This window comes from Macrotis lagotis, chromosome 1, assembly GCF_037893015.1.
Source record: "Macrotis lagotis isolate mMagLag1 chromosome 1, bilby.v1.9.chrom.fasta, whole genome shotgun sequence".
NCBI classification, from domain to species: Eukaryota; Metazoa; Chordata; class Mammalia; order Peramelemorphia; family Peramelidae; genus Macrotis; species Macrotis lagotis.
The window spans coordinates 545,996,141-546,021,488 of record NC_133658.1 but is presented as its reverse complement, the minus strand read 5'-3'; the positions used below and the strand labels follow the sequence as shown (position 1 = coordinate 546,021,488).

Below are 25,348 nucleotides of genomic sequence, written 5' to 3'. Positions count from 1 at the left end.
GCTTCAAATGGCAGAGAATGGGAGAATCAGAAAAGGTCAAGTGAGAGAGGACTGCTTATTTGAATTGAGAGGAGAGCACCTGGGCAATACATTTGATGTCCATTTTCTGATAGTTAAAGTAAACAGGAAAACATGTGGGTTGGGTAACATATAGTAAAATAAAAACCCATTTTCAGTACAAAAACCTTCCCCTGTCCTGGACCTCAGAACTGTTTTTTTTTTTTATTTGAGAAGTCCTGGAGTCTTACCTCAGGTGTTGCATTTCTGGACATATTGAAAATCTGTTGTACCACAATGGTAGCAGATGAGATGTTCTCAGAAGTCAGTCTAGTTGCATCAGAGGTTAAAAGCAGGGCTTCAGAAGAAATTTCCATAGAATTTTCTGAGATATTTTCCACCTGTTCAAAACAACAAAATAAACTCTTCCCAATTTTGCTATATATATATATATATATATATATGCATATAGATATGTATATTTATAAATATACATATAGATATGTATATTTAAATATACATAGATATGTATATTTATATCACACAATTTTTGGAAAAATTGGTTTGCTTAGGGTTGCCAATATTAATAAGAGCCTACTATGTCCAAACAAGACCCTCCATCTTGGCTCCTGACATTTTCTCTGACTTTCCTGCACACTTAGATGGTTCTTCCTCTTTACCTCCACCTCTACTGGTTTCCTTGGCTTTCTTTAAATCCCATTTTTCTACAGGAAGTCTTTCCCCATCCCTTCAATTCCAGTATTTTCTTTCTTGTAATTATTTTCTATTTTTCTTATCTATGTAGCCTATTTGAATATATTTATTTGTTGTCTCCCCCATTAGGCTGTGAGCTCCTTAAGGCTCAGAAAATAGTCTCCCCTTACATAACTGTATTGTGATGCAATAATTTTCAACATATATGGGAAAGCAACCCCTGAGATAAGACTCTAGGACTTCCCAAACAAAAATGCCTCTTTGTATATCCCTCCAGTGCACATGCACATGTTACAGTGCACATGTTATAGTCTTGCCTAGCACTTTGTTGTTGATATTCAGTTGCGTCCAACTCGAGACCCCATTTGGTATTTTCTTGGCAGAGATACTAGAGTAGTTTGCCATTTCCTTCTCCATCTCATTTTATAGATGAAGAAACTAAGTCAGAGTTTAGTGACTTGCCCAAGGCCACACAATAAATATCAGAGGCTGGATTTGAACTTAGGAAGATGAATCTTCCAAACTCCAGGCTTGGCACTCTATCCACTGCATCACCTAGCTGCCTCATCTGGCACATATGGTGTTTAACACAAATTTATTGGTTGATTGAGAAAATGAGTCCAGTTTCTGCCTCATTTCTTACTTAGTCTTAATCATTGCATAGGCATTGCTTCAGTCAAACAGACCTGGGAAAGATCTACCTTAAAAAGGCTAAGATTTCCTACTGCATTTGGGGCCATCTCCTGATAGCTGGCCGACCACTGGACCCAGAGGACTCCAGAGGAGAAAGGGAAGAGGATGACTATGCACAGCCCCTCCCCTCACTTAAATCCAACTCACTTGCATGCCATGACATCACCTCCCTGATGTCATGATCCTCTTCAAAAATGAAGGACAAACAACAATAATATTAGTTGATTGACTGGTCCTAAGATCCCTGATTTTTAAACTGGAAAGAACCTTAAAGATCATCTAGGTCAGCCCCTTTATTACAGATAAGAGAATTGAGGCCCAGAGAGGTTAAATAGTGAAGACTGTCCAAAGTTACATAGGCAATAAGTGATAGAGCTGGAAATTAAACCCACTGACCTCTAAATCCAGATCCAACAATCTTTTAATAATACTACACTGCCTCCCAAAGGACAAAACTGACAAAACACACACACACAAATTAGAAGCTTTCCCCAACATTTTGGAATTTTTCAAAAATCAGATAATGTTGGAAAGTGGGAGGTTAGGATAGACAACTTTTCAAAGTAACCTTTAGTTCTGTCATATGCAGATAAAAGGAAGTCCATAAAAACAATTTACTAAATTGAATAGAAGTATTTTTGTTCTTTAATTCCTGCTAGATGGCAGCACACTTTCAGAAAACAAATCAGAATTTCAGATTGGACAGCCTTTTTTAAAAAACAAATTTCAAATTATAACTTCTAGGCAATGAGATTGGACTGGCAAATAAGTCAATCAGAGGTTCTTGTGAGGAAATTAAATTACTTAGGAAAATTGTCCCAGTCACTGTTACACAAAATTTATAAATAGGCAAAATTTGTCCTCTTCCTAAACTTTCATATTTGACTCCTTTTCCTACAACCTTTCTCCCCTTACATATACTAGTTCACTCCCTCCCCAAAGGAAAAAAAAAGTATAGTAAAATTTTCTTAGTATCCTCATCCCTTCTTGAAATAGAAAATGGGATAAAACTAATTAACTAATTAATATGAAAGTCTTCTTTCTCTCCAGACTGGACTCAGGTTCTTCTAGTCTTTCTCTACAACACTCCAGAAACCTCATCACTACATGTAGAATCTCACTTCATCCCTGAATGTCATACCCCTGAGGTCTCTCCCTCTCATTGTCTAGTTCCATTTTAAGGTGGAATTATGACTATCATTTCTATCTCTGAATTCTAAATTTGTGATCATATAACTTTTTGATCTCAGAAATAATGATATAATAGAAAGAATGATAGATTTGAGTCCTGTGTTTGAATTCTGATCCTATGATATTACTTTTGAGACATTCTCTCTGAGTCTGTTTCCTCAATTACAAAATGATTTGATTGGAGTAAATGATCTTAAGGTTCTTCCAGCACTAAATTTATGTTCTGGATCAATCTCTTCATTTTTAAATGTGAAGAAACAGAGGGGATGAAGCAAATTGTACATGGTCACACATCTAACTGATGACAAAATTGAGACAGGAATCTGGGTCTTATAACCCAAGGTCACAAGCCCACATGTTCAAGTAGAGAATCAGACTAAACATGTGTGTTTCTTTCCAACTTGGGAGATTCTAGGGTTCTAATCACAAAGGCAACCCTTGAGGAATCTAACATCTCCAGTCTCTTGGCATGGCATTCCAAAGTCTCACTGGGAGCCTATAGGGTGCTAACAGGTTATGGAGAGTTTTGATGCCAGGCAAAAGATTCTGAACTTTATTCAGTAATAATGGATCATTTACAGATTTTGAGCAGATGAGTAGTTTGCCCAACTCATATAAATCTGACCAATATACGAAGGAAAGTCTCAGAAAGCATGGAGGTAAGGTGGACAAACCTTTTAGGAGGTTTCTCATTGCCCAAGTAGAACAGCTAGGTGGAACAGTCTTTAGACTGCCAGGTTAGAATCAGAAAGAATCATCTTACTGAGTTCAAATTCAACCTGAGACATTTCCTAGTTTTGTGATCCTGGGCAAGTCACTTAATCCTTTTGCCTTAGTTTTCCTATCTGTAAAATGAGCTGGAGAAGGAAATGGCAAACACTACAGTATCTTTGGCAAAAAAAAAAAAAAAAGACCCAAATGGGGGTCACAAAATCAGTTATGACTAAAAATGTTTGAACAACAATTGCCTATGTCAATTTTAATAAGATGACAAGAACAAACAGATAAAAGGAGAAAATTCAAGAGATATTATATAGAGAGAGACTCAAAAGAACTTGGTAACTAACTGCATGGTGAAAATAGAGCAAAGGAATGAGTCAAAGATAATGAGATTTTGAATATAGGAGGCTCATTGAGAGACAATGAATGATATAATAACAGAAGAAGGACTAAAATTAGGGGAAAGAATAGTTCAGTTTTAGACATTGAATTTAGAGTACTGGTGGTGAACATCCAAGTGGAAATTTTCTATAAGACCTGTTAACACGTGGGTCTGTAAGGAGACAAGACAAAGCTAAGATGAAAGAATCTGAGGTAATTTGCAGAGTTAATAGTTGAAACTAATAGCAAGTCTTACTCTCTTGGTGATCTAGGCAAATCACTAGGACAATAAGCTACAAATAAGTTGATGTTCTATGCTGGCAGTTCCCTGCACCAGAGATATCAAGCTCTTGGCTTGTTTTATGGGTCCAACCAGATTAAAATGTAATTGAGAAAAGTGTAACAAGAAAAGAAAAATACAATATAACATAGTGAAGCCAATGAAAGACAAGAGTTTCTGTATTATTAGCAATGTATCATTAAATTGATCAGAAGTTTCTCTTGGTAACCAAACATGCTAAGGGAGACTCTGAAATATCTTAGGTCCCATCTGAAAGGGAACTCCCCTGACTTGTGAAATTCAATCCTGATTGGTGCACATTTAATGAGGAGGTGGGCTAAAAATTTTCAGCTACTGATGAAAATGTGGCTTGATCATGACACTTGGCAACCTTCAGTAATCTGGGCATGGGCAACCATTTCCATCTTGACTTCACTGGATTGTTTTCTCCTTCATGAAATGAGTGGCTCTAAATTCTGATGGAGGGGATCAAGGAGATTTGTGTCTTTCTTACTCAACAATATATGTGATGGAAGTAGGGAATTAGCTTAAGTGGTCTCCAAAGGTTTCCTGCCAGCTCTTTGCTTCTACAATTCTGTCACTTTTAGATGCTTAATTGTAATATATAATTTTCAGCTCTGATAAAGGGTGTGTTATTGTAGAAGATATGAAGTGGGCCTCTTAAATTCTCATGAAATAAAACAAAAAGTGTTCATTTTAAAGGTTTTCCAGACCTTGTTTCAGTAGAGGGGTGGCCTAACTTTACTTATCCTTCTTATGAACCTGGGACAGCCTCCCACTATCTTCCCAGGAACACAAAAATCATGGCATGAGATGTACCTGAGCTGCCAGTGTCTCCAGGTTTTGATCACAGTTCACTTCGGAAGGATTTTCTAAAACTATGTCACCATAAACACTTATGTTGCAAAACCGAGTTGCCTTTGGGGAGCCCGCTTCAATGAAAAGAAAAATAATTCAATTAGTCCCCTATTAAAGTCCTACAGAGATGACCATGGATTCTTGAGCACAAACTCTGATATAATGCACCAAGAAAGGTTTTGTCATCTGAAGGTCAACTCAACTTCCTTTCTTCCCTGTTCCCTCCCTCCCTTCCTTCCTTCTTGACTTCCCTCTTCCTTCCTTCCTTCTTTCCCTCCTTTCTTCTCTTTTTGCCTTCTTATCTTCTCTCTCTCTTTTCTTCTCTCTTTTTCCTTTATTCCTTTCTTTGATTTCTTTCTTTCTTCTCCCCACTTTACCAGGAAAGAGATGCAAAGGCATGAGTTCATTATTCTTCTTACCCCATGGTCATCACCCTAATATTCATCACCTAAACTATTACAAGAGCCTCCTAATTCAGTCCCAGCCTCAAGTCTTTCCCCTTGCCAAGCAATCTTCCTCACAACTTCCAAAGTAATTTTCCTAAGACTGAGGTTTAATCTTGTTGCCCTCCTACTCAATAAACTCAATAAAAGTCTCCCTTTTTGAGTCTAGAGTAAAATATTATTTTTTCTTTATTTTATCCTTTTCAAATTTCTTATTGCATATACATAATGTACATAAATTATCCTGGTAGTATATAACATAATTTCATTTAAAAGTAAATATATATTTAATGAAGGCACCTCTGGATTTTTCTTTTCTTTTTTTAATAAAGAGGAACACATTATGTAAAAAAGTAGAGAAGTCACTGTTATAGAAGAAAAATATTTGAGGTGACTACTAGAGTCAAATAAAAGTATTTTTAACAAATAAACTTTATGGTTATCATTTATTTTTGCATTGTCTAAATTTTCTCCCATCCCTTAAAGTGGTCCTCTGTCACAGACCTGGACCATGAACCATGGTTCTAACACAACCTGACAGCTCTTATACCTAAGTTATACAAAGAGAATACATACCATTTTTGGTGTGGCTTTCACATTTTTCTATGGAAGGTCCATATTTGCCCACTGTGATATTGTCAAAATGGAATTTATCATAGGTGCTATTTTTACAGAAATTAGCTGTATGGGAAAGACAATATATTTAGGGTTTATTAACATAACAAATATTTTCAAAGGATATGGCCCACATGGTATGATTTGAGTGGGATGAAAGGTCCATCAAGGGCTAGTCTCAATGTACTTTTAATTCTATCTCCTCCTCTCCTTTAGAATAATTGCCCCCTCAAACCATCCCCATAATCCTTAACCTGTCATTATCTATTGGTTTCTTTCCTATTGCTTTCAAACATGCCCAAGTCTCCTCTATTTTTTAAAAAAATCCACTAGATCCTATCATCTTCTCAAGGTATCATCCACATTCTCTCCTACTTTTTTTCATAGTGAAATTCATTGAAAAAGCCTGTTTATTGATCTATATATTGTATTTGTTGTATATGTACTTGTCTCCCCAATATTATATAATTCATACAAGTATGAATTACTAATATGTGCAAATATATTATATACTAATATATATGCAAAGCACTGTGCTAAATTCTGGAAATTTGTTGTTGTCATTCAATCTTCAGGATTGGACCCCATCTGGGGTTTTCTCGGCAAAGATGTGGAAGTGGTTTGCTATTTCCTTCTCTAGCTCATTTTACAAATGAGGAAATTGAGGCAAATAGGGCTAAGTGACCTGTCCCAGGGTCACATAGCTAATAAGTATCTCAGTCCAGATTTAAACTCAGGAAGACGAGTCCTTTCCAGGACTCCAGGTCCAACACTCTGCACTATATCTGCTGGGAATGCAAATAAAAAAATAATATAGTCCCTGGTCTCAAGGCAATTCCATTCCATTGGGGGTAGACAGCACATATAGAAGGTTTCAGCCACAAGTCAGATGGACAAATCCCACAGAGAAATGGCAAAGCAGATGGTAATGCAGTCTTTAATGTTATTTGCACTTAAATGTTTATATGTGTCTCTTATTTTTAACTTCTAAACAATGCCAAGGACTTTGATATCTTTCTGAGTCTTCAATAGCAGATGCAGCAACACTCTCAGAAACCAGACCACATCTGGGGGTGGGGGGGAGGTCCTCCCAAGGATAATGGCCAGAAGCAAGGCAGGTTGAGGGGGATGGGTGGGATGTTACCATTTTCAGGGCTTACCTATCTGTACCAATTGGTCTGCACTTGGTGGCAAAGAGGTTGGGCCTCTTTGCTGCAGCGATTTCTCCCTTCAAAGAGGATTGTGAAACTGCATACAGAGGAAGGACCAGTTATATAGAGCATATTACTCTTCCAAGGCCATTGGGTTCAGGGTCCTTGGGAAGTGGAGTTGAAGTGGTGTGGGCAGGGTAAGGCAGGACAAGTTGATATGCCTGCTATCTCTCCCTTAGGGATTGCTTTATTCTTTGTATTTTTGTATTTGCATTTTCAGTGTCTAGTACAATGACTGACCCCTAGTTATTGATCAATTGATAAAATCATATTGTCACTGCCTGCTCTTCTCTTTTTTCACTCACTCCTTAACCCTTCACAATCTGGCTTCCAATGTCATGCTTCTGTCAAAGTTCCAAAGTTACTCCTGATCTCCTGATCTCTCTCTGTTTCTCTGTCTCTCTGTCTCCATCTCTCTCTCTCTGTCTGTCTGTCTGTCTGTCTGTCTCTCTCTTATATATGTTTTATTGATATCTTTTGTTTTTTTAATACCATCAGAATTTCTACCAGCATCCTTTCCCCTATTAGAGAATCATCCCATATAACAAATAATATTTTTAAAGGAAAAAAGGAAAAAAGAACTCTACTCCAAATCAACAAAACCTATTAATAGGCCAAAGTAAAAAAAAATATATCTGAAAATGTAAACATTGTATTATGCCTGTGGACCTCTCATATTTGGAAAGGAACAAGGTGTAGTGCCTTCACATATATCTTCTTTTAAGCAATTAATATAATTTTGATAATTTTACAACCTTCTATTTTCATTGTTTTATGGTTGTCTCTTTAATTTACAAGGTGCTCAGTTTCCTTCACTGACTCATTAGTCATGATATATACCTCCTAACTAAAGAATTCCTTAAAACTAGCCTGGACCCTCTTCTCTTCTCAGGGAAAGGTAGGTGGCATGGTGAATAAAGTACTAACCTTGGAGTCAGGAGGACAGGAGGCAAATCCAGCCTCAGATACTTGACACTAAACTAGCTTAAGATACTTGAGCAAGTAATTTAACCCTGATTGCCTGGCACCCATGACTTCAGTCGTTCTGATTTGTATCTGGCCACTGAATCCAGAGGGTCATAGAGGAGAAAGATGACTTAGTACAGAAACCCTGCACTCAAATCCAATTCATGTGTTTATCATGGCATCACCTCCCCTGATATCCTGGTCTTCTTCAAGAGTGAAAGACAATAATCATCATCATCTCTTCTTTTTCAACACTCAGTTTCTCATCAATTCCCTTGGATTTAATCACTATTCTGGTGATATTCATGTATTATATGTGTATATTACATATATATAGTGTTCAAACTGTCCACTCAATCAAAAAAAATTGATTAAACCTCTTTTAAGTGTCAAGTAATTGATAAGGAATTACGGCTCTTTAACTGTTAAGGCAATTTTTCTTTACACAACAGTTTGAAACTTCTGACATTTATCTCTCTAGTGAGAATAATACTGAATAAGCAGTTTCCTGTGTAAAATGTACATATGTTACTTGGTAAGGGGACAGGGAAAGGGTGAACAATAGCATTTGAGCAAAGATTAATTTATTAGGTTTTTTTGTTACCTTGGAGCTTGTTATAAAATACAATGATATGGAGTAAAGTGATGAAGCCCAGGCTGAGGTGGGAATGTTGGTCCAATCAGGGACTACATAAGTATGCAAGGAGTCAAAAAAAAGAGGGACTACAGCAACTAAAAGGAGATGAGTACTATTAATTAAAAGGTGGAAACCAGTGAAGAAAAATCTCACTTAAATCAGGACTTGGTCTCATGCGGGTCCTGCCAAAGAATGACAAATAATAGCAAGCTTCTCCTTCAGCTTGAAAAGTAGTAGGGGGCATCTAGGTGGCGCAGTGGATGAAGCACTGGCCCTGGAGTCAGGAGTACCTGGGTTCAAATCCGGTCTCAGACACTTAATAATTGCCTAGCTGTGTGGCTTTGGGCAAGCCACTTTAACCCCATTTGCCTTGCAAAAAAAAAAAACCTAAAAAAAAGAGAGAATAAACTTTAAAAAAGAAAAAGAAAAGTAGTAGGTCTGCCTATGTGCTATGCTGTTTGGCACTTGGAATAGTTATTTATTCCAATTTTTTTCTCCAGTCTAAACTGCTTTGATATTTTAGCATCATTAGCATCACAACTAGAAAGTTTATACTCACCAGGCAAAGTACAGGATGGGGGTAAGCATATGGCCATGGCAATAAAAAGGAACCCTGGGCCCTAGGCCACCTGTTCTGTAGCATCTCTTCCATATGACTCTGAATGACCTGGCTGATTGTCTGAAAGCCTCAGCAGACAACACAGAGCTAGCCCAGAAATGTTGTGAAACAAATGTTTAGGTAGGGAGGTGGCTCTGAACTTGATCCTCTTCTGAGGGAGGTAATACCATCCATATTGCCTTCAATAGCTTGAGCAAATGTTCCCAGCCACTGACAGTTGCCATGTTTTGTTTTAAGTCAGTTCTGTGACATGCCAGACCTGGGGAACCTTTTGGGCCAAGGGCCAATTAGAAATTTATTCATTCATGGGATATATTTGGTCAAACATTTAATTAATTCACTCCTAAAAAGCTGCAAGATTTACTGAATTTCAAGTCTCTCCTGCCACACACACATACACACACACACACACACACACACACACACACACACACACTCACACAGACGATTTCATAGTGTTTTCAACATGCAACTGATGAGCTCCTAATATGTTGTTGTCCCCATACGTGCAGCTGATGGACTCCTAAAGTGTAGTTGATGTTCAATCACTTCATTTGGGTGCATATTAGATAGGATACTTAGGTTCAAATATCTGTTCCAATACTTACTACTTCTATGTTTCTTGGAAAGTAACAACTTTTGTTATCTGTATGAGGAAGTTGGATTTGAAAGGTCCTTTCCAGTTCTATCTCTAGTTCTAAGAGACTAAATCACAGGTCTAGACATAAACAAACAAAAATATTATGTCAGCTATTATATTGGGATTTTCTTGGCAAAGAAACTGAGGTGGCTTGCCATTTTCATCTCCAGCACACTTTACAGATGCGGAAACTGAGGCAGAGTTAAGTGATTTGCCCAGGGTCATATAGCTAGTAAGTGGTTGAGATCAGATTTGAACTCCAGGTTTTCTTGAATCCTAAAGTAAATTTCTGGAATGATCAGTTAAAGTAACCTAAGAAGAAACTTCAATTTATATTATCAAAATGGCAATTTTAGGATGACTTCATCATTGTCACAGCCTAATGCCCTATGACTTTACTCAATATCTTTCTGTGTTAGAGGCTGGCTAGCCTTAAGCTCCCCTTCCTGATCATTATTCCTTACTTTCTCATACTTTTCCCTGTTTGCCTTATCCTTCCAATATCTATCACACTCTTCTCTTCACCTGCAAAGAATATAAGTTCATTGTTTCATTTTATTTTTGAATCTCTGCATCTAGCACATAACCGATGTTTAACAAAAATTTCTGATCTATTAAACTGTAAGATTCTTGATAACAGGGATTGTCTTTTTTGTAAGCAGCATATTGTAGGATTCTGGTTTTTAATCCACTCTGCTATTCACTTACCTTTTAAGGGAGAGTTCATCCTATTCACATTCAAAATTATAATTACTAACTCTTTATTGCCTTCCATGTTCTCTTCCCTCTGGTTATATCCCCCCTCCTCCTTTTTTCCCTTTATTCATATTCCCCAGTGTTTTGTTTCTGAATAGCACCACCTTCAGTGTGTTTGCCCTCCTATATCCACCCCCTCCCCCTTTTCCCCCTTTTCCCTTTGCCCCTTCTTCCTTCTCTTCTTTACGTTGATTCCCCCTTTTGTCCCCCTCCCCTTTTTCCCCTTTAACACTTTAAAAGTAAGATAAGTTTCTTAACTTAACTGTGTGTGTTAACTTTAAGCCAATCTGATGAGAGTAAGATCAGGTGGTTCTCACTCCTCCCTTCTTCCCCTCTATTGCAATAAATCCTTTGTACCTCTTAATGTAATGAGATTTACCCCATTCAGTCTCTTCCATCCTCCCGTCTCTTTACTATCCTCCTTTTTAAGGAGGTATTGTTTTTAAATCATTCTGAGTCACAGAAAAGTCATGAGTGGGACTATCTTTTTTGAGGATCTCCTTTGACACAATAGGAGTTACAAATGGTTTCATTTAGAACTGTGGTGAAGACCTTCAATCTTTTACCACCTGGCCACACAGGTAAAGGAAACTTACCTATAGCACACCTCCATCCCTTCCATTGTTCTGGGCAAACACATCCATCCTTCTCCCAGATGCCCCCATTCTTGCAGAATTCCAAAGAGGAAGGTGGGTTTGTTGCTGTTCCTAGAAAAACAACGTAGTAAGTGTCCAAACAAGCTGATTTGGTTTTCTATTTAGTATTCTGTGCAGAGTAATTTCTCCAGATAAAAATCACTTTATATGGAATGTGATCACAACAGATTGTTACCCTAGTGCCCTATTCAAGGAATAGACAACATTACCAACAGCAAACACTCAATGAGGCAGTTAGGTAGTACAATGGATACACTGCTCAAACTAGGAAGACGAGTTCAAATCCTCCCTCAGATACTTCTAAGCTTTTCATCAGGTCCTTTGATATTCTTGAGTTTCTATTCTTTGAATTTTGATATTATTTTTCTAATTCAATAAAATAATTTTTAGTAATTTGATTAAGATGGCATTGATTATATAAGCTAATTTAGTTTCCTACCTGCCCATGAACAATTACTAATTCTCCAATTATTTAAATCTATATAAAATCTCTATAAAAAGTTTTTTATGGAGCAGCTAGGTGGCACAGTGGATAGGGCAGCAGCCCTGGAGTCAGGAGTACCTGAGTTCAAATCTGGCCTCAGACATTTAATAATTACCTAGCTGTGTGGCCTTGGGCAAGCCTTACAAAAACCTAAAAAAAAGTTTTTTACAATTTTATTCATATAGTACTCTGGAAAAGAGTAGATGTATGATTTATAGCAGTAAATAAATTTAGCAAGCTTGTATTTGATAAATGTAAAGGCTCAAGTTGGGGGCATAAAAATTCATTATTTGGCAAAAAATTGTTGAGAAAGCTGGAAAGCAGTTTGGGCATAGTTTGGGCATAAATCAATATGTCATACCATTTATCAAGATAAGATCAAAATAGACCCATGATATAAAGAGAGATATCACAGGAAAATCTGAAAAACAAGGAATATATTACTTATCAAAATATGGATAGGTAAACAAATTATGAATAAACAAGAGAATAAAGAACAATGTGAGCTATAAAACTGACCATTTAAATTATATTAAATTTAAAAAGGGTTGTACAACTAAAATAAATGTAACCAAGATCAGAAGAAAAGTGAAAAATTGAGGGTGGGAATTTTATAGATTTTTTTAAGATTCTCAGATAAAAGTTTCATATCTAAAAGATATAAAGAACTTCGTCAAATCTATAAGTCTATAAGTCATTCCCCAATTATTAATTGATCAAAGGCTATAAACAGGTAGTTTCCTTATAAAAAAAATAAGAACAATTCATAGTCATATGGAAAAAATGCCCTAAATCTTTATTTATTAGAGAAATACAAATTAGAACAAACTTGAGATATCATTTAATACTGACACAGATTGACTAAAATGATTGAAAGAGAAAACAACAAATGTTGAAAGGACTGGGGGAAAATTAGCTCATTAATTCACTAATAGTAGAATTGTGAACTGAACCAACTATTTTGGAGAACTATCCAGAATCATACCCAAAGAGTAATTAAGCTGTCTATGTTGTTTGACCCAGCAAACTAGATCTGTTTCCGAAAATGATTGGGAAAAGGAAAAGAACCTATATGTTTTAAAATATTTATAGCAATTCTCTCCTGTGGTGGCAAAGAACTAGAAATTACAGGGATGCCCACCAATTGAGGAATGGTTGAAGAAGTTGTGTTATATGATTGTGATGGAATAATACTATGCTATAAAAAATGAACAGCTTAACAATCCTAAAAAAACATGGATAGTCTTACATAAAATAATGAAAATGAAATGAGCAGAAGCAAAAGAATGTGGACTATTGCAACAGCAATATTGTTTTAAGAACAACTTGGAGTGATTAAAATATCTTTACCATTATAAATACCCAAATTAACTATAAGGCACATGTGAAAGAAGACTATCTGCTTCAAGAGAAAGAACTGATAAATGGAAGCATATATATAAATATATATATATATACACACATCTATATATACACACATATTTGTGTCTAATGATAACTAACTCTAAGTTAGGAAGGAAGAGGAAAGGGAGAGAAAAAGGGGAAAAATTACATGATAATTTTATTGCATATTTTAAAGGAATATCAATTAGTACCCCCGATTTGCAGTTCTATATATATATAATCATCTTTTTTTCATTCTACTGTATGAAAATACTTGTTTTATTTCTTAAATTTAGAATAAAATAAATATTTCTTTAAAATGTTATCTACCTTTGGAGAGAGAATTGATTAATTGTGAGTGTAAATTGGAAGATAATTTTCTTGGTTTCTTTTTTTTAAAATACAATATGGAAAATGCTTTGTATGATTCCACATGTAAATTGAAATAATGTTTGTCTTCTCTGTGGGTAAATTTCAAAGTTGAGAAAGAAAAGAATGACAAAAATAAATAATATAATATTTAGCAAATTTTTTAAAAAGACATTAATGCAAGTCTATAAACATCATGGTGTGAGCATTACATACTAATCTTACTACTGATTTAAACTTTGAAACATGGGAAGCACAAATGTCAAGCTGAGCATAACTGTCTAATCAACCTTGAAATTGTGAATCCTTTTGGAAATCAGAAAATTTTTTTGTCATGAAAGCTGATAAACAGGGTAGTAGTAAACAGTAGAGGAAAAGACAAAAAAAAAATAATAAACACAGCATCTGCCTCACAGGATGAAACAAGATACTTATTTATAAAATGCTTATTAAAAATGAAAGGATTGGATGAAATTGAGCCCACCAGTAAGCATTTATTAAGAACCTCCTAGGCTCTAAAGTTAAATTCTGAGGATAGAAAGAGAAGCAAAACCTTGGCCTTTGTCTGCCAGAAGGTCACATTCTACAAATAACAGCTATCATTTGTGTAGTGGAAAACTCATCTTCATAAGTTTAAATCTAGTCTCCAATATTTCCTAGTTGTATGATCATGGGCAAGTCACTTAACCCTGCATGCCTCACTTGCCTCAACTGTAAAACAAACTGGAAAAGGAAATGGCAAACCACTCCAATATTTTTTGTCAAGAAAACCCCAAATGGGGTCACAAAGAATCAGACATGACTGAGTAATAATATTTTCCTTTGTGATACATGGATTTTTTTTAAAAGAATTACCCCTGTGCATTCAGAAAAATATAGGAATTCTTAGGGAAAGTACAGTCACAACAATCTATTAGATGACAATAATTTACACATAGAGATATAGAGAACTAGATATTATTATCTCATTTCCTCCTTAGTGTGAATGTCATGTATTAAAGATTAACCACACCCTTTCTCTCCCAGCTCTTTCCTTCTCCCCACCTTTAGAGAATATTTCAGTAGCACAATTCAAGAATACTACTTTGTTTTCTGAACCTCCACAACCTCAGTCTCTCCCTCACACACTCCACTGTAGTCAATGTAAGCAATTTCCATACTTCTTTTGCCACCATAAATCAGTTGCCTTCTCACCCTGTAATATCCCGCTGGCTTCCTTCTCCCATTGACGAGTTCCTTCTGAGTCCTCCATTTTGGGGATGTGCCCAGGCTGCCCTCCTTTATTACCCTCCTGGCTGTGCTTTTGATTCTATGTACTGAGGAGTCAGGTACATCCCTTGTCCTTTTAAAGTTCCTTCCCCCATATAAAAATCTTTGAGGGAAAGGGCTGTCTTTCTTTTTATGTTTATTTGTATCTCCAGTGTTTGGTCCATAATAAGCACTTAAGAAATATTTGTAGCCAGTGGAAAATATCTCCTGCCTCAGGATAGGGGATTATCTTAGAACATAAACCCACAAAACTTGTCTGGTCCATTTTTAAATAAGGAAAAGGAGGTTGAGAAAAGTGAAGAGATTTGCTCTCAGCCAAGGATTTCAATCACTTAATCAACCAACAAGCATTTGTTAATCTCCTCCTGGGTACATTATAAGGCACTAAAGATGTAAAGGCCGAAGAAAACTGAGCCTTCCTCTAAGATCCTTACATTTTATTGGGAAAACAACAGATACACATATAAATAAGTAAAAATAAATATCAGGTAAGTGACTGTGACACTGTACTGAATTTCTTGTACCTGGTGCAGATATATGATCCAAACAAATTTACTCTTATAAAAGCTAACTGGTTTGGCAAAATGCTAACTACAAATCTGACTTAAGACTCTTCACTGAATTCATTCTTTATTAAATAATCACCAATGTGCAATTAATCTATACAACAATACAAACATCAGTCTTACCATGATCAAACCACCAACCTGATTCCTAAAGGTCCAGGTAAGTTTGTCTTAGTGAAGGTTATGTTGATTCAGTGTTCCATTACTTCTCAATCAATAATGGGGGAAGGTCATTACCCAGTTAGCAGCTTTGTATTACCTAATATTCATCAGGTAGCAAATCAACCCCTACTGTTTATACCTGAAAAAATGCTGAGTACTTGCTATTGATGATATTGAAAAACAAATTTAATTTGGAACTTAAAGTTTTAAAATGAATGTTAAAACTTATTTTTACATGTAACTGGGGAAATAAAAGAAAATTTAAATTAAAAAAATAAAAACAAGTATAAATTTTGTCTGCTTTTCTCTCTCTAATAACGAATAGGAATCAACAGTCACGGACTGTTGCATCCTGGAAGAAGATTCTCAAGCTTAGTGGAGGCCTTTAGCATAACTTATAAAGCTCACAGGTTGGTGGTTTGATCTTGGTGAGGTTGATGTTTGTATTATTGAATAGATTAAGTACAAAGGTCCTGAGTTAGGAGGGGGCACTCCTCAAGAAGGTTAACAATACCTTGGGGCAGAAGTGAGATGAAACAGTCATTACCTTTTATTGACTCCAGTTGTAGTGTTCTATCTACTTCACTCACCTGGCTGTCCAAATATCTACCAACAAAATCTCAAGTAAAAAATTCATATAGGACATAAGTTCAACTAGAATTCCTTTGGAGAACCAAAGCAAGAGTTTTTAGAAACGTTTTTTAAATTTTATTGAAATGAGAACCCTAGAGAAAACAATTAGAAGAAAAACACTAGTTATAGAATAAATAATTGGAAATAGAAACAACTGTTTGACACTTATAATCAATTTCTACCCATCTATTATCTTATTTCTTACTACTCACATACATGCCCATGTCTCCTCCATCCTGAGAAAACCACCACTTAATCCTTCTATCTTGGTTAACTATCTTCCTATTTCTCTTTTGCCTTTCATGGCTCTACTTCTCAAAAAGGAAATCTATAATAGATGCCTCTACTTTCTTTCTTCTCACTCTCTTCTTAACCTTTTGCCAATTCAGTAAGACTACTCACTCCAAAGTTATCAATGCTCATTTGGTAAATCAAATGGCCTTTGCTCAATTCTTTTTCTACTTGATCTTCTGCAACCTTTGAAACTGCTGGTCATTTATCCTCCTTGATACTCTCCTCATTCTTAGTTTTCAAGATAACATTCTCTTCTGGTTCTTCTCCTACTTATTTGGCTGCTCCTGAGTTTCCTTTGCTAAATCTCCTCCAGATCATACGCTTTAACTATAGGTATGCCTAAGAATTCTGCTCTGGATCCTCTTCTCTTCTTTTTCTATATTACTTTACTTGGTGATCTCATCAGCTCCTATGATTTAATTAACATCTCTGTGATGATAATTCTGAAATCTCAGATTCTCAAATCTACCTATCCTTCCACAACTTCTCTGCTGATCTCCAGTCTTACATTTCCAACTGCCTTTCAGATATCTCAGATTGGATGTCCAAAAGACTTCTTAAATTCACTATGTTCAAAACAGAATTCATCATATTTCCCCCTAAAGTAAGCGCTCCCCATTTCTGTAGAGGACAACACCATCCTCCCAGTTCCTCAGGCTCAAAACCTAGAAGTCATCCCGGACTCCTCCAATCTCTCACTCTTCTGTTTCCAAATCTTTTGCCAAAGCCTGTCACTTCACCTCTGCAACATTTATCAAGTATTCCCCCTTCTCTCCTCTGAAAATATCACCCCTCTAAGGCAAGCCCCCATCACCTCATATCTTAATTAATGCAATACTCATACGGTTGATCTGCCCTCCTCAAGTCTCTTCCCATTCCAATCCATCCTCCATTTAGTCTCTACTTTAGGAAAGTAAATTCTGACTAGGTCACCTCCCTATAAACTCCAGTAGCTCTCTATTGCCTCCAGAACCAAATACAAAATGGTCTTTTGGTATTCAAAGACCTTTATAACGGGCCTTTTCAGTCTTCTTACACCTTACTCTTCAGCATATATTCTTCAGTTCAAAGTCACTGGCCTCTTGGTTGTTCCTTGAACAAGACACTCCAGTTCTTAGCCCCAGGCATTGTCCTCCAAGTCTGCCCTCTCCCTCCCTCTGCTCTGACCACTGACCTCCTCCTGGCATCATCCAAGAACCAATTCAAATCCTAACTTCCACAGGAAGCCTTCTTCAGTTTCTCCTAATTCTAGTACCTTCCCTCTGTTCAATATATCTTATTTATCTTGTACATAGCTTGCTTTGCTATATGCCATCTCCCCTATTAGGTTGTAAATTCCTGGGGATTAGGGACCATCTTTTACCTCTTTTTGTATTCCTCAGCACTTAACACCTATTATTTGTTAGTGCCTAACCTATAATATATATATAATTAGTAAATGTTTGTTGGATTCATTGACAAGGTATAAAACCTGACCCAAGCGACAAATTGGAATGTCCAAAATTCCCGAAAACTAAAATGTTCAAAGATAATGATTCCATTATACAATAAGAAATATTTTTAGGTGAAAAGACTAAAAACAAATCAAGGAAGTGTCAGGTACTTCTTGGCAAAAACCTATGAGGATGACTCATCTTCCTCAGTTCAAACCTGGACTCAGACACTTTCTGGCTGTGTGATCCTAAATAAATTACTTAAATTCTGTTTCCTCAGTTTCTTCACCTATAAAATAAGCTGGAGAAGCTAATGGTGAACCACTCCAGTATCTTTGCCAAGAAAACTCCAAATTGGGAGGGGCAGAATCACAAAAAGTCAAACAATTAAAAACCATTGAACAAAATCCCCTACTTGGGGGATTTCATATGTTTTTGTCTAGACCTATTATTTTGAATTAACAAACTAGAAGTAGTAGTAGAAAGGACCTAAGAGCCCAACAAAACCCTCATTCTCTGAGAATTGAGAGGTTAAATCACTTCCTGAGAAATATGCAGGTAGTTAAGTGCTGGCTCAGCTGTCTGAACCTCTGTGCTCCATTTAATATGGCATGTTAGAACTGTTGGAAAGGAAAAATCCCTTTACCAGTTCAGATCAGTAATCATCCTCCAATTCAAGGTCTTAAGAGTTAAACAACCTGCCCAGGATACATCAGAAGTCTCCTAAACTTCCTGTCTCCTAAACTGATAGCTATCCATACACCAGATTACCTTTTGGTGAGGCACTTAATAAATCCTTATTGGATTGAACTGAACTGCTACCAAGTTCCATGAAAGTCCAAACTGGTCTGAATTTTTAAATCAAACCAAGGAACACAGATAAAGAACTCCCAGAAGAGTCACCTGAGCCAAGAAAGGATAAGGGGACAATATGCAAATTGGCAAATAGGCAAAATCCTTTCCATCACTGAAGGTAGCAAATTTCCTCCCATTCTGAGAGGTTTGTCCAGCAATTTTTATAGTGACTTCAGGTATACTAATAGTCTTCTCTAAATGCTTTCCAGGAAGAGAAAGGAATACCTGGTGCCTTTTCACACCATATATCTGTTTAGTCAAGGAGATAAAAATATGAATTCTGAATTCCAAAGTAAAGTTTGCAAAGGGAACCTCTTCTTGTCCACTATTTGCCCAGAGAGTCTTGCATCAACCTAACTTCCCTAAATAATGAGAGACTTGCTTGATCTATATCCATACTTTGGTAGGAGTAGAGGTTTAAAGGTTTATTTTTCAAGGTAATTTAATGATTTAGATATAATTCCACACTAGGAAAGAATAAGGAAAAGCTATAGACCAAAGTAAAGAGGGAAAGAGGGAAGCTCCTGTCCCCCACAAATACATACAAGAGCAGTTGCAAGCATGGAGAATAGACAAGAGAGAGATCTAGGTGTGGAGTCAAGACAGCTACTCAAATACTCTGTCCATCTACTAACTATGTGACCTTGCAAATCACTTTCTCTCCAAGAACCTCATTTTCTTCATCTGTAAAATGGGGAAAATAACCTCTGTCTTGGCTGTCATATAAAGTTTTTGCTGTTGTTGAGTCATCCCTCCATTTGTGGAATTTTATTACCAAAGATATTTGGTTGATTTTCCATTTCCATCTCCAGTTCATTTTACAGATAAGAAAACTGAGGCAAAAGGGGTTAAGGGACCTGTCTTATTTGAACTCAAGTCCTTCAGACTTGAGGTCCCTCTAGGGCCCACACTCTATCCACCCATCTGTGTAATTATAAGATATAAATTTTAATATCTTTATGAACTTTAAATAATACACAAATAACCCCCCACCCTTTAGTTGGATTCTTCCAAAATAACTAAAAAGACCACAGAGTTACTTCACAATTTTTGAATTTTCAATTATAGAAGCAATCTTAGGGATCATCTAGTCCAATCTTTTCATTTTACAGAGAAAAAGAGGTTGATTTGTCAAAGTGGCAGGCTTGTGGTAATAGATATTTCTCCTGTTCCCAAACCCCCTTTTGACTTAAATGGAGATGTGCTTTTGTGTGTGTGTGTGTGTGTGTGTGTGTGTGTGTGTGTCTGTGTGTGTAGTATCCTTCTCTTTATATCTTGGTAGATGGTTATTGTTTCATGGTTAAGCCATTTCAATTACCAAAGTCATCCCATTGTATTTCCACAAATACTAGATTCATTTTATTTTGTCTAATTCACTCATGCATTGGAATATATATGAACATTCTATCCATGCATGAAAAGGATATTCCAATGTGCCTGGAGAAAATGCTGTCTACTACAAGCAGGAACTTCCTCCTTTTAAAGGGATAGCAAGATAAAGTCGACATTACCTCTTTGTAACCTGATCACGAGTCTCCAAATGCACAGACCAAGAAGAATGGCAGTTATAGGCAAACAAATCATTCCCACCAATTGTCTAAAGTTGCACCTGTGGTGGGAAGACATCTTGTAGTCAGAGTAGGAGTCCACACCTGGGCTAGTTTTTCCAAAACACCATCTGATTCACTTTTCCTCTTCAGCAGAGAGTTTAAAACTTAAAATACAAAGACTGAAAGGTACAGCTAAGAAGTGAGCAAGCTTCCCAGGAATCTTCTTCAGTGGTTCATATATATTCCTCCTCTTAGATACAATCTGGAATCTTCATTTTGTGAATATCCCCAAGGTTAATCAGAATAAAGAGCTAATTATACCTGAACGGGTTTCAGTTTCTCATATCCTAACTCAGAAAGGAATTATAGATGTGCAGAATGAAGTGATGGGATTGGATTAGGCAAAAGATAGGGAGGGAACTTGGGGCCATAAAGAAAGGGAGGGAATACCAGGAGGACCAAAGGTGAAATGGTTGGAGTTCTAAAAAAAATCCAGAAAGGAAATAGAAAGGGAAAAAAAGAAGGAAAATAAAAAAGGCAAATCATCATGGAATATTATATAGGGCTAAGCCAGTTCTGTCTTGCTTTCTGATCTTTTATCTAGGATAAATTTAAGTAAGACAGACTGGGAGGTACAAAGGGCGATAAAAAACAATTTAGCATAAAAAGAGGATAACTTATTAATAAAAATCTAATTATTTTAATCTGTGTATCAGAGACATATGTCTAATCACCTAAACAAATTCATTATGGGAAAATTTATTCTAATAATAATCTCTATGGATTATTTTTACCCCACTCAGGGATTCCCTGTACCATAAAAATCAGGCTTCTGGCATATAAGGCCTCTTCCCTCCCTGCTCTCACTCCCACTTCCTGGTCCTAAAGAACATAATACGGATAGTTAGAGTCACTGTCTCTCCCATTTCCCTTCTCCCAAGGAGTTCAATTGTATTTCTTAAAAAAAAAAACCACAGAGAAAATAATTTTAGACAATAGTCTAAATAGAAGTGTCTGAGGAATCTAATGTATGATAAAAATTATATAGCCAAGTGTTATAAAATAATAATACATGATATTTCTATAATATTGTAAGGTTTATAGAACACTTTACATATGGTTTTATGAGTTTTGACCCTGATATTGAAGATAAGGAATGATTAAGGTGCAACCTGGGCCCCTTACTTGTGACCATGCCAATGGAAATATGATACTCTTTCCCACTGAGAAGTCAAAATGTGTTATCTCTTAAGTCTTGAATGATCAAGATGAAGATGACCCCTTTCAAGGTCATAACCTTAGAACAATGCTTAAGAAATTGATAATGTATCTGAGTCTCTGGCCCAGACAAAAATCTCCTAACAATCAGTTTCAACTATGCTTCACTGGCAAGGTCTTGAAAAAGCTTCAGCTAGGCCAATGGTCTCCAAACATTTCTGGATTTTTTAATCCCATCAATTAAAAAAAAATTTAGGGTATAGCCTCATTGGGTACATATTGACTTATTATTTACATATATGACTACACTAATAATTATGGGCATTATAAAACCAAAAAGGGGGCAGCTAGGTGGCATAGTAGACAGAACACCAGCCCTGGAGTCAGGAGGACCTGAGTTCAAATCCAGTCTCAGACATTTAATAATTGCCTAGCTGTGTGACCTTGGGCAAGTCACTCAACCCCATTGCCTTGAATAAAGAAAAGAAAAGAAAAAGAAAAAATATTAAAATTAAACAAAGGATAAGATAAATATGATACAATATTTGATCATAGAGTTCAACAGAGAACCATTGGAGTTTATTGAGTAGGTGACATGGTTCAGATAATGAACTATGTGTCCCAGTCTATTCATGCCCACCAAATTCCTTTCCATTGCCCTTTGGATAATTTTCAATTTCAGTTCTTCAAAAAGTATAGTTTTCATGACTGCTAGTCATAGGTCATCAGAAGATGCTGAAAAGATGGTCCCATTTTGTCCTATATCGTAAGACTATGCAATTAGTACCAGATTGTGAAACATGCCCTCTTTTTTGCTTTTGGCTGACTGTCAGCTAAGTTTTGTAATTTACAAAAAAATTTTCCTATGCACACAAACACACACATATGTATTTATGTAAATATTAATAGTTTCATTCTAATGGATAGCTCACTTTTACCCTCTAAAAAGTTATTTTATGGTGCATAAAGAATCTTAGAAGCTGTCTCAACTGAATTTACTGTTCTCCATAGAAAAGCAAGGCAGAATGGGCATCAAGTCATCACCCATTTAGATGAGAAAATAGATAACAATAATATGAATGGGTGAGATATTGCATATTATGCCCTTACAAAGTTTACTGAAGGTTATCAGAGTAAAAGGAAGTCAATAATTCCTTGGGAGCAATTAGTAACAGCTTTCCACCTGAATGTGATCATCTGTCTACAGATATTTTACAGGGAGAAGTGGGATTCAAACAGAGATCCATTTCAATCATTTTTGACTCTTCATGACCCCATTTGGGGTTTTCTTGATGTAAATTCTAGAGTGGTTCTTCATTTATTTTTCCAGTTCACTCTACTAATAAAGAAATTGAGATAAAAAGGGTTAAGTAACAAGATCAGGGTCAGAAATCTAATGTATGAGGAAGAGGAGTCTTCATGACTCCAGATCCAGTATATTACCCACTACACCATTTAGCTGTTCATAATTTGGAGAAAATTTAGTTGTAGTCAGAAAAATGACCTTAGTCCATTTGTTTCAGGGATAGTGAAAAATGAGTTTTCTCTAGTCCAGCATTGGAAGATTAATTATAGTGTCAGTTGCTCAGGACTAGAGGTTAGTGGTAATGTCATCATCAGTCAGGGAAGAATGAAACAAAGGATTTGGAGAAGTGCTACAATATTCTTGTTTCTGAGGGAAATAAGGGAGAGCTTAGAAAACTTCCTGGCTTCTCTCTGCCATCTTGGGTCCATTCCCTCTTCAATGTTTTTTTTTAATAACAGCTGTGACCCCAAAAGACTCTGTTACTAGACCAGATTGGTACTGATGTCCCATTCAGATTGCATTGAATAAGTGAGGATGACAGTACTTCTCTAAGGTTAAACAAATGTCTTTCCTTATCCAGGTCAGACTTACTGAGGTATAGCTTCATCCATGCCACCATACCTGTGTCTACCCCTTGCTGAAAGTTTCATTCACAATTGGGCAGTTACCATTAACCAATCTGAACAGAGAGGTCTTTGGGGTCACAGCTGCTACTGAAAAAATCAGTGAAGAGGGAATGTATCTAAGATGACAGAGAGAAGCCAGGAAGTTGCCTGAGCTCCCTGTCAATTTCCCTCAGAAACAACATTAAATCAAGTCTCCAAAGAATTCTGGAACACCAGAATCCATTAAAAAGACTCAGTGAAACAATTTAGCAACCCAAGATAACTTAGAAGGACAACTGTCTCACTGTCTCACTTGGGTAAAAGGGGAGAGCAAGTCAGAGTAGGCAGTGTCCTGTCAAGCCAGAAGGGTCTTAGCCACAGCACAGATCAGCAACCTGACCCCAAGATTCTGGGTTTTGGTTCTGGCTCAGCTGGCCAGATGGGAGGTTTCCAGAGGCCAGCCCTGGAACCCAGGTACACCTAGATCAGGACAATTGTACACAGGAGGCAATCTTCCAGTGCAAATCGTAAACCTAACCTTAACCCTAACAATAAACGTAACCGTAATATCCGAAACCGTAACCTTAACCCTAACCCTAACCCAACCATAATGGTAACCCTAACCATAACCCTAACTCTAACCCTTAAACAAACTCTAACCCTAACCCTAAAACCTAACCCTAACCCTAAATCTAACACTAACCCTAAGCCTAAACCTAACCCTAACCCTAACACTAACCCTTACCCTAACCCTAAACTGAACCCTAAACCCTAACCCTAACATCCAAAATCTTTACCTTAACCCTAACCCTAACCCTAACCCTAAACAAAACCCTAAACCTAAGCCTAACCCTAACACTAAACCTAACCCTAACATCCAAAACCCTGACCTTAAACCTAACCTTAACCCTAACCTTAATTTCCCTAACTCTAACCTGACCATAACACTAAGCCTAACCCTAAACCAAACCCTAACACTAACCCTAAAACCTAACCCTAACCCTAACCCTAACCCTAACCCTAACCCTAACCCTAAACCCTAACCCTAACCCTAACCTTAACACTACCCCTAAGTGTAACCCTAACCCTAACCCTAACCCTAACCCTAAACCCTAACCCTAACCCTAACCCTAACCCTAACCCTAACCCTAACCCTAACCCTAACCCTAACCCTAACCCTAACCCTAACCCCATCCAAACCCTTATACTCCAGAAGCAGAGCTTAGCTTTTTTTTAAGGTTTTTGCAAGGCAAATGGGGTTAAATGGCTTGCCCAAGTCCACACAGCTAGGTAATTATTAAGTGTCTGAGACTGGATTTGAATTCAGGTATTCCTAACTTCAGGGCTGGTGCTCTATCCACTGCACTACCTAGCCGCCCTAGAGCTTAGCTTTTAAAACAATGAGCATAAAACAGAAAAGAATTCGGATCATAGAAATTTTCTATGGCAACATGGAGATTAAAATATAAACTCAGAAGACAACAATGTCAAAATTCTCACATGTGAAGCCTCAAAAGGGATTATGAATTTTTCTCAAGCCCAGAAAGTTTTTTTTGGAATAGCTCAAAAAGGATTTTCAAAATCAACTAAGAGAGGTAGAAGAAAAAAATGGGGAAAGAAATGAGTTATGCAAAAAAGAATTATGAAAAAAGGGTCAACAACTCAGAAAAGGAAGCACAAAAATTACCTAAAGAAAACAACACCTTCAAAAGTAGGTCAAATGGAAAAAAAATATTACTGAAGAAAGCAACTCCTTAAATAGTAGAATTGGTCAAATGGAAAAAAGAGGTGCAAAAGCTAACCAAAGAAAATAACTTCTTAAA

The 25,348-nt window shown here is 36.6% G+C and overlaps 1 protein-coding gene across 1 annotated transcript in view; it reads right to left on the bottom strand.

Annotated features, from left to right (window-relative positions):
• ADGRG7 (adhesion G protein-coupled receptor G7) overlaps positions 1 to 20,472 on the bottom strand; it is a 76,905-nt gene extending 56,433 nt beyond the window's left edge. The window contains exons 1-5 of the mRNA XM_074210968.1: positions 20,358 to 20,472; positions 11,339 to 11,449; positions 5,875 to 5,979; positions 4,817 to 4,929; positions 249 to 398 (exon numbers count right to left, since the gene is read on the bottom strand). Coding sequence (XP_074067069.1) covers positions 249 to 398; positions 4,817 to 4,929; positions 5,875 to 5,979; positions 11,339 to 11,449; positions 20,358 to 20,472 — 594 coding nt within the window. The remainder of the gene's footprint in view (positions 1 to 248; positions 399 to 4,816; positions 4,930 to 5,874; positions 5,980 to 11,338; positions 11,450 to 20,357) is intronic.
• Positions 20,473 to 25,348: the final 4,876 nt, after the last annotated feature.